This window comes from Chrysemys picta, chromosome 2 (genome assembly GCF_011386835.1).
Source record: "Chrysemys picta bellii isolate R12L10 chromosome 2, ASM1138683v2, whole genome shotgun sequence".
In the NCBI taxonomy this organism is placed as follows: Eukaryota; Metazoa; Chordata; order Testudines; family Emydidae; genus Chrysemys; species Chrysemys picta.
In genome coordinates, this window is record NC_088792.1 from 281,400,242 (window position 1) to 281,419,406 (window position 19,165).

Below are 19,165 nucleotides of genomic sequence, written 5' to 3' on the forward strand. Positions count from 1 at the left end.
ATAGCCACTTTAAACTTCACTTAAAAATAGTAGACCGTCACCGTGTCAGGAATAGGCAATAGGCAGACTGCAGGCCAAATCTGGACCGTCAGACACTTTTGAATGGACCCTGAAGCCTTTTTATTTACTTATTATTATCATTATTGTTGTTGTTTTTTAATTATTTTCTCTGGAGTCTAGACCTTGACAAAAAATAACTGTTCTTCCTCTGGGTGTAGATTCTGGAGCATTGGTGTCACATTTCTACTGAGAAACACAACTTTCTGTACCAACTTTAGATCCAAATGGATTTAAAGTGTAGCCCGAATAAGAGTACTTTGCAATAGTCTAAAGTTTAGGTGATGAAGGTACGATGGTAGCAGGGTCTACACAGCGGAGAAAAGGTTGTGATATCCTCCCCAGATTTCAACCGATAAAAACCATCCCAAGCACAGCTGCTGCCTGACCATTTAGCAGCAAGGCTAAGTGTAACCACACCTACTGACTGCAAATATAGACCTCAAACATCAGCCACACACCCTCAGTTAAAAAGACACACATAATCCTCACCATAGCTACCTGTTAGGTTCCCCAATCTGCCAACATTCTGGGGTGAAAGTAACTTACAGGACTTACCGGTACTGCCGGAGTCCTGAGGCGTGTGTGGCCTCATCCGGAAGAGGTGGGGCCTCTCAAGATTTAAAGGCCCTGGGGCAACGGCTGTGGTTGGGAGCCCCAGGGCCTTTAAATCAACCCGGGGCTCCCGGCTGCAGAGGTGGCTGGGTGCCCCCGGGGCAAAGTAAAGGGCCCGGGGCTCCCCGCAGCAGCAGGGAGCTCTGAGCCCTTTAAATCCCGGCCCCAGCCCTGGCTGCGGGTGGGATTTAAAGGGCTCTGGGCTCCCCGCAGCGGAGCTTAGATAGGGGGTGGGGTCCTGGGGGGCAGTTGGGGCAGGGGTCCCGGGAGGGGGTGATCAGGGGACAGGGAGCAGGGGGGTTGGATGGGTTGGGGTTTCTGTGGGGGGCAGTCGGAGGGAGTGGATGGGGGCTACCCTCCCTCCCCGTGGAGTGTCCTATTTTTTGGAATCCCTACTCACAGTGCAGCTCTCCATCCAAAGCAGGCTGCAGCATGAGGTCTCAGCTTCCTCATTCCCTCCCCCTCTTTCCAGTTGGTAGTGGCCAAGGGAATGCTGGGAAATGTAGTTCTTTCCCTGCTCCAGGGCTGGCTCTATAGGCAGGGAGCTAACTAGGGAACTACAGCTCCCAGGGCCCCCTGTTGGTTCTCAGTTCCCATGCTGGGTCCCTGCCGCCCCTGCAAATGGGCTGCCCCAAGCATGTGCTTGCTTTGCTGGTGCCTAGAGCTGCCTGCCCCTGGCTGAGGGAAGGGAGTGTGTATGTGTGGAACGAGCCAGCTGGGGGAGGGATAGGTGGAGTGGGGATGAGCCAGCGGGGGGAGGTTTGTAAGTGTGTGTGTGTGGGGTGTGAATGAGTTGGTGGTGGGGGGATGAGCCAGCGGGAGGAAGGATGAGCGAGCTGGGGGGGGGGATGTATGTATGGGGGGACATGTTGAGAGGAGGGAAGCGTGTGTGTGTGTGGGAATGAACCAGTTGGGGGAGGGATGTGTGTGTGGGGTGTGAACAAGTCAGTGGTGGGGAGGAGATGAATCAGTTGATGGGAAGGGTGTGTGGGAATGAGCCAGCAGGGGGCGGGGAGGAAGGATGTGTATGGGGGATGACCAGCGAGGGGTGTGTGTGTGTGTGTGTGTGTGTGGGGACAAGACAGCTGGGGGATGTAAGGTGTGTGTGAGGGGAGATGAGCCAGCTGAGGGGGAGGTGTGTATGAGTTTGGGAGGGAACCTGCTGGGGTGTGTCTGGGGGGAGGGGATGAACAAGCATGGGTGTGTGTGTGTGTGTGTGTGTGTGTGTGTGAAGGATATGTGTTAGGGTTGCCAACTCTGACTGAAACTAGTCCGAGAGATTCCCCCTCCCCCCAATCATGACATAATGTCAATTTCTTAAAATAGCCTGGATTGCTTTCAATAGTCACTGGGCAATTGAGGCAGAGTCCGGGAGACTCCAGGCAAACCCTGGAGGGTTGGCAACCCTAATACGCGTGTGGGGGGGGGAGGAGGAGGAGCGAGCCGGGGTAGAGGAGCCGGGAACGGGTGTGTGTGTGTAACTGGGTTACAGGTCCCTTTCGGCCCGCCTTGATCCCCAGTCCCTCTTCACATCCCTCCCCTCTCCACCCTACTCCCCCCGTCCGGGGAGGGGGCAGCCGCAGAGCCCCTCCCCTCCCGCTCCGTGTGTACAGGTGGGGCGGGAGGGGCGGTCTGGCTGCCGCGCCTGAGGGAGGAAGAAGCCCCTCGGGCTCCACATGTGCAGGCGGCTCCGATTGGCTACACGTCCCGAGGAATGGGGCAGACAGCCAATCAGAGGCTGGTTGCTCCGTAGAGTCTCTCCCGCTCCCAGTAGAGCGGCGGGGGAGGGGGTGCGCTGCTGTGCGGGGACGCGGCGCGGGCTGAGGGGGAGCAGGTGCCCGCCCCCGCCTGGGGAAGGAGGAGAGGCTGAGGGCGGCTCCGCGCGGAGCAGCGCTCGTCTCGGCTCCCCGCCGGTGCCATGGAGGAGGTGCTGCCCTCGGGCTTGCTGGAGATCTGCGTGCTGGTGGGAGTCTCCGGGGAGAGGGTGAGAGACGCTTCCCAGGTAACTCCCAGGCTGGCTGGCTGGCTCGCCTGCCCCACACAGCTGTGCTGTGCCGTGCTGTAGGGTGACCAGATGTCCCGATTTTATAGGGATAGCCCCGATTTTGGGGTCTTTTTCTTATATAGGCTCCTATTACCCCCCCACCCCTTGTCCTGATTTTTCACATTTGCTGTCTGATCACCCTAGCTGTGCTGGCAGCGACAGGCTGGGGGAGCCTGTTTGCCCTGCGCGCCAGCACAGCCCCAGACCCGGGCTGCCCCGGTGCAACCGAATTGCTGCCCGCTGGACAACAGGTTAGAAAGCATTGGCCGGACTGACAGACCGGTGTGTCCAGTCTAGCAATGAAAACCGGCTTCCTTGTCAATGAGAGCCGAAATGTGGCCATCTGCTTTCCAACTTCCTCCCCTGCCTCTGTTCAGACAGTGTAACCCCAGAGTGAACGTCAGAAAGAGTTAAGCATCATTAATCATGCGTTAGGAAGCGAGAAATCTGAGACTGTTTTTTTGGCAGTTAACTGAATTTGAGGTATAGCTTGTCCTTGCGAAATACACGGTCTTTCTAGCATGATGGGCAGGAGAGATATAGGGAGGGTGCTTTGCCCAAGATTGTCTGTTACCAGGGTCGCCCAGAGGATTCAGGGGGTCTGGGGCAAAGCGGGGGAGCTGCGGTGCTTGTACTCTCCCGGTGGCGGTCCGGGTCTTTGGCGGCATTTCGGCGGCGGGGGGCCCTTCAGTCGCTCCATGTCCTGAAGGACACCCCCCCCCCCCCCCCGCCGCCGAAAAATGCCGAAGACCCGGACTGCCGCCGGGCCAGGGCTCGCGGGGCCCGGGGCAAATTACCCCACTTGCGCCTCCCCCTCTGGGCGGCCCTGGCTGTTACTGACTCATGACATTGCACTGGTATGTTTTGGTGCAATGGAATAACTTCAGCATGCTGCCTCAAAAAGGCTTTGTGCAGCAGCATCACGTCACAACTTGATGGGTGCCTACAAAGTGATGTGTGGAATCCAGACATGCCACTGTCAGGGTTTGCGATGTAGAATCATAGGACTGGAAGGGACCTCGAGAGGTCTTCTAATCTAATCCCCTGCACTCAAGGCAGGACTAAGTATTATCTAAACCAGGGATGGGCAAACCCCTGAGCCTCCCCCAGTGTCCCAACCCCCTGCCCCAACCCTGATCCCCCTCCCACCCTCCTAATCCCTCGGTCCCAGCCCGGAGCACCTCCTGCACCCTAAACCCCTCATCCGCAGCCCCACCCCAGAGCCCGCACCCCAACCACCTGCTCCAGCCTGATCCCCCTCCTGCCCTCCTAACCCTCGGCCCCAGCCTGGAGCCTCCTCCCACACCCTGAACTCCTCATTTCTGGCCCCACCTTGGATCCCACACCCCCAACCAGAGCCTAAACCCCCTCCTGAACCCCAACCCCAATTTTGTGAGCATTCATGGCCCACCATACAGTTTCTATTCCCAGATGTGGCCCTTGGGCCAAAAAGTTTGCCCATCCCTGGTTTAGATAATACTTAGTCCTACCTTGAGTGCAGGGGACTAGACTAGAAGACCTCTTGAGGTCCCTTCCAGTCCTATGGCTTGAACTTGAAATTGTTTGTGCTCATTAATGGCACCACATAAAAGGGTTATTGTTAAATTTGTTGCCACTTTTTATGGGGCATCTTTTGTTGGTTTCAGTTTATTATTTAGCTGATATCAATGAAAGGTTCAAATTTTGGAACCTTGTTTAAGGCTAATAAACATACACACTTCAAAATTAGGGAAATAGTGGTGTCACAAATATTGCTGCTAGATTATTTTGAATTACAGAATGTGGATTTAACATGTAATTAAGAGGTCTGTTTTGAAAGATTGAAGGAAAATTGGCCAAAGTGGGAACTGAACCAACTGTAGTGTTCTGCTCCTCCTGTTCTGAATCTTGTCCCTCCACAGGATGTCAAAAAGGGAGGCGGGTGGGCAGGAAGGAAGCTGTATTAGGGGTAGCTTGCTGAGAAGGTATATATTACAAATGGTAACATTGGATGCTGTTGCCATGGTAGACCTGTGATTTTGGTCACGTTAGTAGACAACTTAATTGGCTGAGCAGTTTTTAGACTTGCACCGCTTCCTTTACCCAGTGTGTAAGGTTGCCTGTGCAAACTTAATTAAGCCCACTTGTGTGTCTTGAATTAAATGATTTCATTTACTTAACTTTGCAACCTTAATCATTTTTGTGTATTTATACTAAAGAAGAGTACATCTTCTAAAAAAAAAAAAAGGTTATTTATCCTGCTAACACTTATGCACATGCTTAACTATTACGAGTATTAGTAGTAAAGTTAATGATGTCAGTGGGACTACTTGTGGTACTAAAGTTAAGCATGTACATAGGTGTTTGCAGGATCAGGACCCAAGTTCCATTGATATATATATATATATATATATAATTTTTTTTTCAGTGAGATTTATGCTTTATCTACACTAGGAACACTTTACTGGTATATTATAATGGCAAAGCATTCCTAGTATGGAGACAGCTATACCAGCAAAACAAGCTATACTGGTGAGAGTACAACTTTGCTAGTATAGCTGCATCTACAGTAGGGACTCATGCTGGCACAGTTATGTTCGTCAGGGATCATTCTTCTTCACATCCCTGACCACCATAGCTGTGCCAGCAGAAATCTGTAATGTAGACCTGTCCCTCAGCTCCTAATTCGCTTATGCACTTGAAAATTTTACCTGACATTTTTTTTCATTTTGTGTAATATTTATTGGATTCCAAATCAAATGTATACCAATGTGAGAAAATAGATGCTGCAGCCAAAGCCAGATGGGCCAATGTATGTTATACGTTATCTGCCTGAGGAGACAGAAAACTGTCACAAATGTTGTACAGCAATAAAAGCACCAGTATAGGTTACAGGGTAAGATCCAGAACAAATTAAAAAAAACAATTCTTTTGCTTTTACTTTCAGTGATGGAATAGATTTAAATGTAGTATATATGGCAAGGAGAATTGTAACTGTTTTAATTAAATGTGATATTGGAGCTTGTGATGTCTTACTATTTGTTATGGGAACGTGTATATTCAGTGCTAAACAAAACATGCAAGGTAAAAACGTGTCCTCCCACAAAAGATTCCAATATGAGGCCCCAATCCCCAAGCCGATTTCAATGATGACGGGGACATAAAAGATAGACCTATAGATGACAGAGCACACTGGAAAACCATAACTTGAGGATATGCTAATTTTTCCCATTGTTATGCTTTTGTTTTTATATGGCATGTTTGTTTACAAGACGAGGTGGATGAGGTGATACCTTTTATTGGACCAACTTTTGTTGGTGAAGGAGACAAGCTGTTGTGCTTGCACAGAGCTCTTCTCCAGGTTCATTTATTTAATACAATTTTATAGGCTCTCAGTGAATTTAAGTGATGTCCTCTTGAATTTTCATGCATTTAGTGAAAGTAGTGCAATACTTTGCACTTCTACTGGTGTTGCACGTTATGGGACAGTACTGTGTGTTAAAATTTTAAGTTTTGCTATGCAAGCATGTAGTACTGGGCATGTTTTACGAAAAGAAAATCCACTAGAAGTAGGGGGAAGTTATGGATTTCATAAGATAAAGCCACAGAAATGGATAGCAGAAGTTGAAGAGGTAGAATTCTTTCTGATCTAGGGTCAAGTATATTTAAACTTTTCTATATTAATATTTTATTTATAACAGAACAACTAAAAACAGCCACATTTTCTGTAATGCTTATCAAAATCTACAAATCTACAAAAACTTTCTCCAAAAAACACACAAGATTTTTTTTTCTAAACTGATTTTTGAGAGAGAAATGAAATTTTGAGAAAGCAATTAACTTACTGTACAGTAATTGTAAATAAATAAATAGAGAGATCCCATCTCCTAGAACTGGAAGGGAAGGTCATTGAGTCCAGCCCCCTGCCTTCACTAGCAGGACCAAGTACTGATTTTGCCCCAGATCCCTAAGTGACCCCCTCAAGGATTGAACTCACAACCACTGAGCTATCCCTCTCCTAGGAAGAGCTCACATACCCTATCCTCTTCCCACAAGGGTCTGTGTATCTTTGCTGAAGCCCTCAGGAATCCCCTTTCTGCTTCCTATTACTCATCTTTGAAGTTCTGGCATTTATTTTGCTGAAGTAAGATGCTAGTGTTTCTGAGTTGTCTGGAGAGTGAACTGTTGAGCAACAAGAGGCACTTTCTCTTCCCAGGGGCTGAGTATGCTATTTCCAAAACATTGTTCAGCACCTGGCAAGTGAGATAATGTGACTTAGATAAACATTTTATCAATTTATTCAATTACATAGAATATGGTCTGGCAAAATATTGGTAGTTGTGACTTTGCTGCTCACAGGTCATCAGATCTGGCACATTGTTATTGGAATGGCGTTGTCTTATATTAATGGCATGTCAATAGAAGAATCCTCATAGTTCCTTTTACTGTACTGGATTGAAATGAGCTGAGTGTCCAGTGTGGAAGCAGTGACACAGTAATAATGTAAACAGGAGTATTGTTCAGTTTATAATGTGTATTCTGGTATAAACATTTGAAATTAAACCCATATGTACTGTTAAAATAATGTTGAAGGATGATACTCTTGTAGCATACAATAGTTCACTTCATAGAGGGTCAGTTTGGGAACTGGGCTCCGTGTCCCACTCCTGTGGAGGCAGAAACTGAGAGTATAGCTGAAGAACACACAAGGGATGATCCATTAGCTAGAGAACTAGCCCAGATTTTGGAGACCCTGGGTTCAATTATTTACAACCCCCACAGCCTTTCCTGTATGACCGCGGGGAAGTTACTTGGTTGATCTGTGCCTCAATTTCCCCATTTGTAAAATGGAGTTAGGGAAGTAGTATTGTGTAATATTTGTTATGAGGATAAATACACAAAAGATTGTGAGGTGCTTAGATATCTTTTGTGGTAAAAGGAGTCATGTAAGTGTGACAGATGGCAATATCCTGGACAAACCTGATTGAATTGAGTTTAATATGTTTGAGGTCCAATGTATTAAAATGCAGTTGCTTATGTGTTATTGTGAGATTATATGTAATTCATGTAGGAGGATGGGGTGTGCTAATATAATTCCTCTGGTTATCAGCCCTTTGAAGACACCCCCAATGGAGGTTTGCATATACTGTGACCATTAGACAAAGAGAAGATTTTTAAATTTTAAACAGGCTCAGGGCTTTCTGTTATGATCCAGCAAATGGACAGGACCTCCAGTCCACAGAGGGCCCCAATCCTTAGGGAAGAGTTGGAAGGACTGACACTGACCCATTTATGATCTCTGGTAAGCTTATTAGCATACATGTAGGTTTTTTTATTGTTATGTTTTCTCTGTAGTGCTTTTACCTTAAGAATAAAATATGTTTGCTTAGGAAGAACGGTGTGGTAGCTGATAACTAAGGGCAATTACACTGTGTGTGGTGTCTGAGAGGAGAAGTAAGGCGGCCTATTTATGTAGACTCACTTTTGCTGAGAATAACACACTGAAGACAGGGAACTGTCCAGGCTGGAGATACCTGTGTCTCTCTTCCCTTCTGACCAGGGTCTCCACCCAAGAAAGGCAACAGCTCAGAGCTGGAAGCCTGAGAATGGGTACCAATACTGACCCAGGAGAGGAAAACATAGATGCAGTTGCCCTGAACTGTCCTGGTAAGTACTTAAGATAGAATACATTTGTAAAGCAGTTACCCTGTGACTGATGCAGGAGCATCTGACGCCAGAGGGCACTAGATTCAGGCTTCTTTAGTAGTGTGGTTACGGCAACATGAAGCTGGGGTTTGTTGCAAGGATTAAATAAAACTTCTAGGATGTTATCACAGGTTACTTTATTTATTACATTTTTGAAAAACCCTTGATGGTCTGCCAGAGGGCATCAAATGTCATTTTTGACAGGAGTTGTCACTTTCAAATGGTGGATCTCACATTTGGTTGTTAAAAGTCTAAACCTGTTTCTTCTTACGACAAAACATGATCAAAAGGGAAGAGAGAAAATAATAGCAAAAGGTAGGGCCAGCTTAATCTTTTGTGGGCCCAGCACCAAATATATTTGTGGGCCCCCATGTAGTCGTTATGGGCCCCTTCTGAGCTTGGGGCTGGTGTGGTGGTGCTATTGGCACCATAGTAAACTCAGTACTGAATCTCAGACATTTTTCATTTTGATCACACACCTCTGCAAGACTATTTGTATTGCCAAACACAGTTACCTCAGGCCCCAGTTTTTCTCATTGAACTGTACCCATGTGGGTTTACCAGTGTCCACAGTGAGCAGAACTTTCATAGTGATCAGGGGAAACTCTCCACAGATTTATCTCCTTCTTCATTCAGAAGTTTGGTAGACATGTGTCCAGTACCACCCTATTTCACCAGTCACTGTATGTGGTCCTGGCCTCAGCTCAACAAAGTTCCACAGCCAGCAGATACCTGATCCGATCTGACAAACCCCTCCCCCAGCCCCCATCCTGCCATTTGAGCAAGCCACCTGCAAACAACATTCTCCCAACCCTGGCTCAGTGAGCACTTAGGCTGGTGACTTCAGGTTCCCAGGGGCTTTCTCCCTCTGCTCCCATCTACATGCTATTCCACTACGTGGTCACCACCACCTCTCCCCAGGCTTGTTTCCCTTCTATCTAGGACATGCGCCACAGCCAGCTGGTCCTATTCTCTCCCCGCAAGCCTGACCTGCTTCCTCTTTCCCTGCTCGGTTGACATTCCTTTCACACTGGTGACCTCTGTTCCTTGAGGTTAACTCCAGTTTTTCTGTCTGCTCCTAGCTTAATGTCCCCTGGTAGTCACAGAGCCACATGTAGCTTCTCTGGCTACAGCCATGCGTCCAATTGCCGAAGGCCAGCCTTAGACAGCTGCAGCAACTAGCCGCAGGAGGGGTGGCAATGCCAAGGCTGAGCATGCTTGAACTTTGCAACGGCAGCACTAGAGACTCTCAATCCTCAGGGCTGGCCCTAGGCAGCTGCAGACTGTGTAGTTAGGTGCTTCCCTACTCCAGGGAGTCCCGGCTATGTGTAAGTGGGTGAATGGTCCCGCCATTGTGGGGAACTTTCCTGGCTTATCCACAGCCCCGGTGAGATAGGCTAGCGAAAGGATCTGAGTCCTCACTCCCATTTCCCCTGCCTGATCTCAAGGGCTCCCCTTTCACTCTCCTGTGTGGCAGAGTCCTCGTAACCCCAACAAGGCTGGACTCAGGATTCCTGGGGGGCTTGACCCCCAACCTTGTCGTGGTCACTTAGGACAGGGGCTAGGGTGTCCCCACTCCGGGGTGCTTTCTGCGCTCTGGACACTTCTCTGACCCACTAATCATTACATACAATTCAAAGCAAATACAATTTATTAAACAGCCATCAATTAAAAAAAGGAAAAAAGGAAAAAACAGGAAAGGTTAAAGGAAAACCCGTCACCGCACTCTGTGGCACGGGGACATCACAACCAGCGTCTCTGGAATGTAAGGGAAATTCAGTCTGTTCCTCACAAGTCACAGGCCGCCTCCTTCTCATACCCGGGCTGTGCTGCAGGGACGCTGCGGGTCGGACACTTGCTCTGGCGGTGGCCACATGCCCTCAGGCTTTAGGTGGCAGGACTCTTCTTCCCAATATCGCCCCTGCCCCGTCAGGGTTACAATCACCCTCCAAGTCTGGCCTGCAAGGCCTCTTGGCTGGGGGCATCTCCCTGCTCTGGGCCCACTGCCCAGGGTCCCCCCTCGCTCTCCCCAGCTACTCACTGCACCTGGCTTTGGACTGCTCCAGCTCCACTACCTCAGCCCTGCCTCAGCCCTGCCGCTGCTGCTCTGCATCCGGCTCCCTGGGCTGCTTCTCTGGCCCAGGTTGCTGCAGCTCCCTGTCTCCTGACCCCCCTGGAACCCCTGCCCCTGACTGCCCCTTGCTGCCCCATCCAACCCCTCCTTTCATTCCTGACGGCCCCCCAGGGACCTCTGCCATATCCAACCACCCCTTCTCTCTGTCCTGACTGCCCCCCGCCGGCCCATCCAACCCCCCCCTTCCTGACTGCCCCCTCCCGGGACCTCTGCCCTATCCAACCATCCCTTCTCCCTGTCCCCTAACTTCCTCTGGAACCTCTGCCCCTGACTGCCTCCCGCCGCCCCATCTAACCCTCCTCCTTCCTGACTGCCCCCCCGGGACCCCCTGCCCCCATTCAACCCCCCTGTTCCCTGCTCTCTGACCGCCCCACCCCCTGCCCTGTATCCAACCCCACTTGCTCCCTGCCCCCTTACCCTGCTGCCTGGAGCACTGGTGGCTGGTGGCGCCGGAGGCAGCCATGCTGTCATCACCGCACAGCTCAGAGCACCGTGTCAGGCCGGGCTCTGCAGCTGCGCTGCCTCAGGAGCTTGCAGCCCCGCCGCCCAGAGCATTGTGCGGGTGGTGGAGTGAGCTGAGGCTGCGGGGGAGGGGGAACTGCAGGGGGCCTCCGCGGCCAGGAGCTCAGGGGCTGGGCAGGAGCGGCTCGCGGGCCATAGTTTGCCCACCTCTGTTCTAGGAGCACAGTGCATTCTGAAACGCTGCTGCACTGGTTTACTATTGTAAACAGGAGGGTCTCGCATTACCTACTGAATAATCAACACCTCCTGCAACACGTAGCTTTTTCTGAGAGGTCTCCCACTCCACTACTAAATGTAAACCTGCTTAGCTTACAAGGTCTGAAAATAGCCGGTCGTATGGTTACAAAAGCAGGGCACTTCTGAATTTAGTAGGAATTTGGGATGTGCACAGAACACAGGACTGGTTCCTGCATGGTTACAGAACGGCAGTAAAGTGGAACAATTTTCAGTTTGTGTGATTGGAGGATATCTAGATCCATATTGTAATACTGTCCCACTTAATGAGGAAAAGTTGAGGTGCCTTTGCTGTTTGTTGCAATCTTAGTTTCTGTGGAGAACTTGTTATCTTTTTATGTTTTTACAGGAAACAAAACTAAACAAATGGGTAATGGTTGTTGAAAATAGCAATTCTGGTCCTTGTTAGCATTGGGAAGATGCCAACATTTGTTGCTCATTTTTATCCTACTTTTTCTACAGAAAATTACAGTGGATCAGTATTGGACTTGGCAGAAATGAAGTAACAGAGTGGCCAAAATTGAACTTGAGCACTCCTGAACTTTGAGGGTGTAAATCTGGAAGGCAGGTGCTAGATTCCCGGTTTGAATGTTAGATAAATCTGGACAGGAAAAGCCAATTTCTGCTTCCATGGCTCAGAAGTGGAAACTGAATCACATCCTCCTGCCTGCCTGGTATCTAAAGCTGCCCAGGCCCTCTGGTAGAGCATTCCCTTCCTTACTTATCATTTTAACTTCTCCTGGTGGGGTTCACATACCTCTGATCCTTGCTAGGCTTCAGATAGAGGCACGTTGTCCATTCATTCCACGCAATTCCTTCTTTGGGGGCTGACCGCTGAAGCCACTAGCATTCCTAATCCAATCTGGGGAAGTCTTTTACTCCTTGTGCCGACATGTTCCCCATTCACAGCATTACCCCCTTCTCGTAGCCAGCTCCCCATTCACAGCAAGCTCTGTGCATCGCGTCTCAACAGCCCTGGCAGCTTCCCCTCCCTTTCTGATTGATAGCAGCCAAAGGAATGCTGGGAGATGTAGTTCCTTTCCTGCTTCAGGGCAGCTTTCCAGGCAGGGAGCCGGCCAAGGAACGACAGCTCCTGGGGTACCTTGAGCTCTCAGCTCCTAGGCTAGATCCCTGCAGGCAGAGGGTGAGAGCTGGTCTGGAACATTGTTGCCTGTCTCTGGTCATGGCAGGGGGGATACACTGTATCAGGGCCCTGATACAGTGTATCATATCCCGGGGCGGGGTGGGGAGCCTGCGGGGTTGGGGGGTAAGGTGTTCTCTGGGGCTGGAGGCAGGGCGCCACAGTAACCAGTGTGCTGCTTCTCTCACTGAGAGGGGAGGAAGTGAGCGTTATAGGCCCCTTCTGAGTGTGGGCCCAGCGCCATGGAGCCACTGGTGCCATGGTAATCCCTGTACTGAATGTAGTGTCTGTCTCTGATGCTTACAGTTCTATCGCTGGAAGGCCATGTGGCATAACCCAGTTATCCATTCTTGGAGCCTAGTTTTACTCCACTAGACCTGAAAAATATACGGTAAGAACAATCTAATACAATATACTCAATCATAAGTCGGTTCAGGGGTCTGCAAACTTTGGCTTCCGGGCCATCAGGATAAGCCGCTGGCAGGCTGAGATGGTTTGTTTATCTCAAGTGTCTGCAGGCACAGAGGTAAACCTAAGTAAACAAATTGTCATAAGAACGGCCGTACTGGGTCAGACCAAAGGTCCATCCAGCCCAGTATCCTTTCTGCCAACAGTGGCCAATGCCAGGTGCCCCAGAGGGAGTGAACCTAACAGTTAATGATCAAGTGATCTCTCTCCTGCCATCCATCTCCACCCTCTGACAAACAGAGACTAGGGACACCATTCCTTACCCATCCTGGCTAATAGCCATTAATGGACTTAACCTCCATGAATTTATCTAGTTCTCTTGTAAATTCTGTTATAGTGCTAGCCTTCATCACCTCCTCAGGCAAGGAGTTCCACAGGTTGACTGTGCGCTGTGTGAAGAAGAACTTCCTTTTATTTGTTTTAAACCTGCTGCCCATTAATTTCATTTGGTGGCCCCTAGTTCTTATATTATGGGAACAAGTAAATAACTTTTCCTTATTCACTTTCTTCACACGGCTCATGATTTTATATCCCTCTATCGTATCCCCCCTTAGTCTCCTCTTTTCCAAGATGAAAAATCCTAGCCTCTTTAATCTCTCCTCATATGGGACCTGTTCCAAACCCCTAATCATTTTAGTTGCCTTTTTCTGAACTTTTTCTAATGCCAGTATATCTTTTTTTGAGATGAGGAGACCACATATGTGCGCAGTATTCAAGATGAGGGCGTACCATGGATTTATGCAAGGGCAATAAGATATTCTCCGTCTTATTCTCTATCCCTTTTTTAATGATTCCTAACGTCCTGTTTGCTTTTTTGACTGCCACTGCACACTGCGTGGACATCTTCAGAGAACATTTTTTCCAATGTGCATTACTTTACATTTATCCACATTAAATTTCATTTGCCATTTTGTTGCCCAATCACTTAGTTTTGTGAGATCTTTTTGAAATTCTTCACAGTCTGCTTTGGTCTTAACAATCTTGAGCAGTTTAGAATCATCTGCAATCTTTGCCACCTCGCTGTTTACCCCTTTTTCCAGATCATTTATGAATAAGTTGAATAGGATTGGTCCTAGAACGGACCCTTGGGGAACACCACTAGTTACCCCTCTCCATTCTGAAAATTTACCATTTATTCCTACCCTTTGTTCCCTGTCTTTAAACCAGTTCTCAGTCCATGAAAGGATCTTCCCTCTTATCCCATGACAACTTAATTTATGTAAGAGCCTTTGGTGAGGGACCTTATCAGAGGCTTTCTGGAAATCTAAGTACGCTATGTCCACTGGATCCCCCTTGTCCATGTATCCCGGCGCGCCAGCTGCTTACCCTGACGGGCCGGGACAGCAACTGGCAGGGAACAACTGGCAGAGAAATCTGGGGGGTGGGGAGAAGAGAAGCTGGGGGTCAGGGGAATAAACCCTGTGACCACCCCCCACATGACCCCACCCCTAGCCTGTGACCCCCATACTCTCCCCATCCCATCCCTACTCACCTTAGCTGGGGCAGGGCAGGGGAGGATGTCTCTGGCCTGGCCACAGCCTGCTCCGGCGGGCCGGGCTGGGCGGCGCAGACGCAGCCTGCCAGCCCCAGAGTTGCAGCTGCTTCGGAGGCTGGGGGGAGAGCAGTGTGGCCAGAATGGAGAGACTCTGGCCCCGCCTCTTCCCTTTTTGCTCTGCTGGCTGTGCTGCCCCTCCTTGCCCCTTCTGTTTGGGGCACGGGGGGCTGTGTCCCACCTCTTCCCCTCTCTATACACGTTCATAAGCCAACCCCCTTCTCTGATGCTTCCCTTTTTAACTAAAAAAATTCGGCTTATGAACAAGTATATATGGCATTTTCCTTTTGCATGTCTGTGACTAGCATACCTGTCACTTCAGATCAGGCTGCTAGTTATCACTTTTAGCTTGTCAAAAGGAATGCAGCAAAGCGTTTCAAATAGAGATTTCCCTTGGCTGTCTAAACTGACTCTTACTAGACAGAAAGAGAAAGATAGATAGAAAAAAGCAGAAGAGGAAACCGACCCACTCAGGAGTGAGTAATAGGAAATGTAGCTTCATGTCTTAGAGTTGTGCAGGGTACAGCAGTGCAGATGGTATTGTTAACTGATTCCTTTCCCCCATCTGGTCAGGTCAGAGCATCTTCTCTAGTTTAAATATGAATTATTTTGGGGATGTTCTATAGCCTGTTATGCAGGTGGTCAGACTAGATGATCATCATGATTCTGTCTGACTTTTTTGTGGTTGGCTAAAAGAGCCCGAACCATGGATGGCAAATCCTGATGTCCTGGCTTGTTGTGGAGATGGTGACCATGATGGTTACTTCTTTGTGTTGCATATAAGCAAGTTGCCAAGTGCTCCTCAGAAAAACAGTACGTCAAAGGTGACAGTGTTGTCTGATCAGAACTGACCAATCAAAACAACTGTCTAATGATCTTTTTCTAGGCAGACATTTAGTAGTGGATGTGTTTTATATTAACCAAAAAAGTCTACTAGAAGTGAGGGGAAGTTAAGGATTTCATAAGCGCAACCCTAGAGATATGATAGTGGAAATCAAGATGATTGAAGGCTTCCTGGTCTATGTAAAACCCTCACAAGCTGGTTTTGAAAATCTCGTTTCTTTCATAGATACTCTGTTTACATCATTCATTCAACTTTACTTTGTGCTTTCTTTCAATAGCAATTTTATCTCACACATTTGTGGGTTCAAATGACCTCTTTGATACTCTCACCCACTTTGAATGATATAAGATTTTAGTCGGCAGTAGAGTTCAGTACAAGAGCTTGAAGATTGTAGTAGGGCCTTTTGTTGCATTTTTGTAGGTTTGTTACTGGAGTCAAATTCTGTAATTTTTCATTTTATTTTTTGTAAATATTGATGACTGTTGACATGAAGAGTTTTTTTCATGGTTGTAATGGTAAATGGGTGAACCAGTTTCCCTTAGGGCTCATCTACACTACATAGTTTTACCATATCTGAACACGGTTGTGAAGAATCCTGCACAGTCCAGGATAAATCACGTCCAGCATTATATCAGCTAATTGTGATTAAACCCATAGGTTTAACTAAGTTAAGTCTTCAAATGATATTAAAACATGGAAAAATTTGTAACATTAATTCTTGAGACCTGCCAAATGAATCTATGGACTGCGTGGGAGGCTGTTAGAGAGCAGGAGCTCATCAGTGATGTTGCTGAGAAATAAAGGACCAGCCCAGTAAACTCTCAGCTATGGCTTTAATTCTTCTATGAGTGGAATTTCTTCCTCAAGATGGTGGTGGGGGGGACAACCCATTTAAAAAAAAAAAAAACTTTTTAAGAATTAGGAGAAGCACAGTATTTGCAATAACATGAGAAAATAAGTCATGTTACTTTTAAAAGATATGACTCTTGACTTTTATATTTATGCTTTTTGCTCCCCCCCCACTGCATCAGTTCTTAAAATTGTGTACAGTTAAACTACTCTAATAATGATCATTTCTTATTTATTAGCAATGGTGTCTGGCAACTGAAATGAGGTAAAATGAAAACATTAAGGGAGAAATGCTGGTCCCTGTCACAGTGTTATCATCATACAAAGTCTGTAGCCAGCCCCCTGGTTTCTGCAGCACAGTGGTTTGGCAGATTGGAAATTCTGGGTTTGCTCCATGTAAATGTTTAAGAATGGAAGGTTTTACTGAATTAAATACAAAATGACATAATTTATTTTGTGTTCTCTGTTTGTTAGTGAGGGGCTGGCTGTAGCTCCATAGTTAAAGCTGAGTTGAGTCTTTTGCACTTAAAGCAGGGATTTAATCTCTGTTGTTTTAGCTATTAAAGTCTTTTATAATTCTTCCCTCTCCTCTCCACATATCCAAATCGTCAGCAATTCTTGCCATTTCTCCCTTTTGTTTAAAAAAACAAATCAACCTTTCCTTTGTCTCAATTTCTACATATTTTGATCTTCTCCTGCCTTCCTTTCTGGTTGCCTGCCTGCATCGTTCTCCTGCCCATACAAAGTGAGATGCTAAATTGATATCTCCTTTGCTTGTTGATTAGGCCTCTTCATCCCTTACCATTTACCCACCATATAAAGTTTAAATTGCTTGTCTCCCTCAAAACTCCACCCTGCACCATGCTCAGCCTCTGCACATCTGCCTTTACGCCCTGTTCATTTTTTTCTCACTCCTATCTTCTTGCCTTCTCTGTGCTGTCCTCTCTGAATGGGAGGACTTCTCCGTCCCAATGGGCATGTTCTAATCCTCTTCTTCTTTAACTCCCTCCTGCCTCTCCCCACCCCCCCAAGAGGCACTTCTTCCATGGCCTCCACAAATACTGTCCATGAAACCTTCTTTATTCCAATGTTAGATGAGAAGAGAATGAGATCAGGAAAACAAAACAAATATATCTAAGATTGCACTCTCCTCTGGGTCTTCCAGTGCATCTTATCCTGTCTTCTTTTTCTTTCTCTGGAATGGTAGGACGTTTGGAGCAGGGTCTGTCCCCTGTACATGACCTAGCACATTATGGGGATGTGGGTGAGGTAACTAAGTAGGTAATCTTTTCCATCACTAATTTCTAGGATATTATTGGATAACAGTGGAAGAGTGTGATAAATATATAGCAGGTTAAAAGATGAGACTTTGGGTAGAAAATTTAACATCAGCTGACTTTGATCCTGACAATAAGGTCACTGTGTCAGAACTGACAGTGCAGTAAAGAGAGATTGGATTTAATGCTGCTGCTGAAGACAGTGACATAAAGGAACTGCCACCCCCAGAAGATGTCACACTGTGAGGCTATTAAATCCCTGGACATAATCCAGAACTCTGTAGCAAAGAAGTGTCATAGCCCTCAGTACAAGTGAATTATTAGGTGACTGATAAGCGAATTTGGTAATTCTTTTGTAGACTCCTTGTTTTTCTTGTATAACAGTTTCAGGGCTAAGGGATAATTCCTTGATTTCCCACTAAAATGTTTAGTAGCATGTTTTAATAGTGATCAAATCAGAAATGTCTCGTTTCTTGTTTACTTCATTAGAAATTAGAAAACACCTGCCAATTAAGAGAAAAATGAAGCTTCAGACTCTTACCATGTCAGTAATATGTCAGTCACCAGCCCAATTTATTACATGAATATGTTTTTAAGTTAATTGCCATCCTCTGGATCTCCCAGTGGATACTTATCTAACCTTTGTCTCAGATTGTAAAGTCCTTGTGGCAGAGACAAGGTCTTTAATTGTGTTTTGTAGAAGGGTGATTTTTTCACCCTTAATTTATTTGAAATGTGCTAAGTATACTGCAATAGTATAAGATACAGAAAAATTAGAAGGAATATATAATTTCAAAGATATTTTTGTATGTACACTCCAGTCTGGAGGAAATCGCTGGTTTGACTCACCCATTAACACAGGGTAGGTCTACACTTACCTCCGAGTCCGGCAGTAAGCAATCGATCTTCTGGGATCGATTTATCGCGTCTTGTCTAGACGCGATAAATCGATCCCGGAAGTGCTCGCCGTCGACGCCAGTACTCCAGCTCGGCGAGAGGAGTACTCAGCATCGACGGGGGAGCCTGCCTGCCGCGTCTGGAACCGCGGTAAGTTCGAACTAAGGTACTTCGAATTCAGCTACGTTATTAATGTAGCTGAATTTGCGTACCTTAGTTCGAAGTGCGGGGTTAGTGTGGACCAGGCCACAGAGGTAAGTCATTTAAAAACTTTTCTTAATTCCAAAACTTTTGATATGAAAAGGTCTGTTTTTAAATGAAGCAATGCAGCATCGATTGATTGTTGAGCTGTTCAAAATAGTGGCAATATGTACAGGAGGGAAAGGGCAGAATTGTGCCTTTGGGAATATTTTTCATATACATACTATATTATGTTTGAAGTTGAAAGTAAATAGCCATAGGTCTGATTCATCCGTCCCTTAGCCTTAAAGCAAAGATTTGAAGATGGAGAGACATGTATTCTGTCACGGTGAGGTCTAGCTTCCCAGTTTCCACACACCCTTAGGACACACAAAATTTGCTCTTGCAATTTTGAGGCTGTAGAATTAATCTGTTTCTGCAGCCGAGGAGTTAGAGATGCGACTATTCAGATCTGGCCCCACCACTCAGTCACAGGCATGTAAGGGAGCAGCAGCCCCCTTGCCCATCTTCTGAAATCTTCCAGGGAAAGTTGTTACAAAAAGAGAGAGCAAGAGTTTGTAGAACTACAGTATTTTTTACAAAGCTACTTACCAGAAAGCATTGCAGTTTGCCACACAATCTTACAGTGTCTGGCCATGTACCTAT

The 19,165-nt window shown here is 47.1% G+C and overlaps 1 protein-coding gene across 3 annotated transcripts in view; it reads left to right on the plus strand.

The window, feature by feature from the left end:
• The first annotated feature begins 2,441 nt into the window (after positions 1-2,441).
• Positions 2,442-19,165, plus strand: part of DENND3 (DENN domain containing 3) — an 86,191-nt gene continuing 69,467 nt past the window's right edge. Inside the window, exon 1 of one of the 3 annotated variants that reach the window (XM_005291054.5) lies at positions 2,442-2,674. In XM_005291054.5, the coding sequence (XP_005291111.3) occupies positions 2,591-2,674 (84 nt within the window). In that variant the 5' untranslated portion in view covers positions 2,442-2,590. The remainder of the gene's footprint in view (positions 2,675-19,165) is intronic. The other 2 variants (XM_008165128.4, XM_065586274.1) reach the window with 2 other exon arrangements.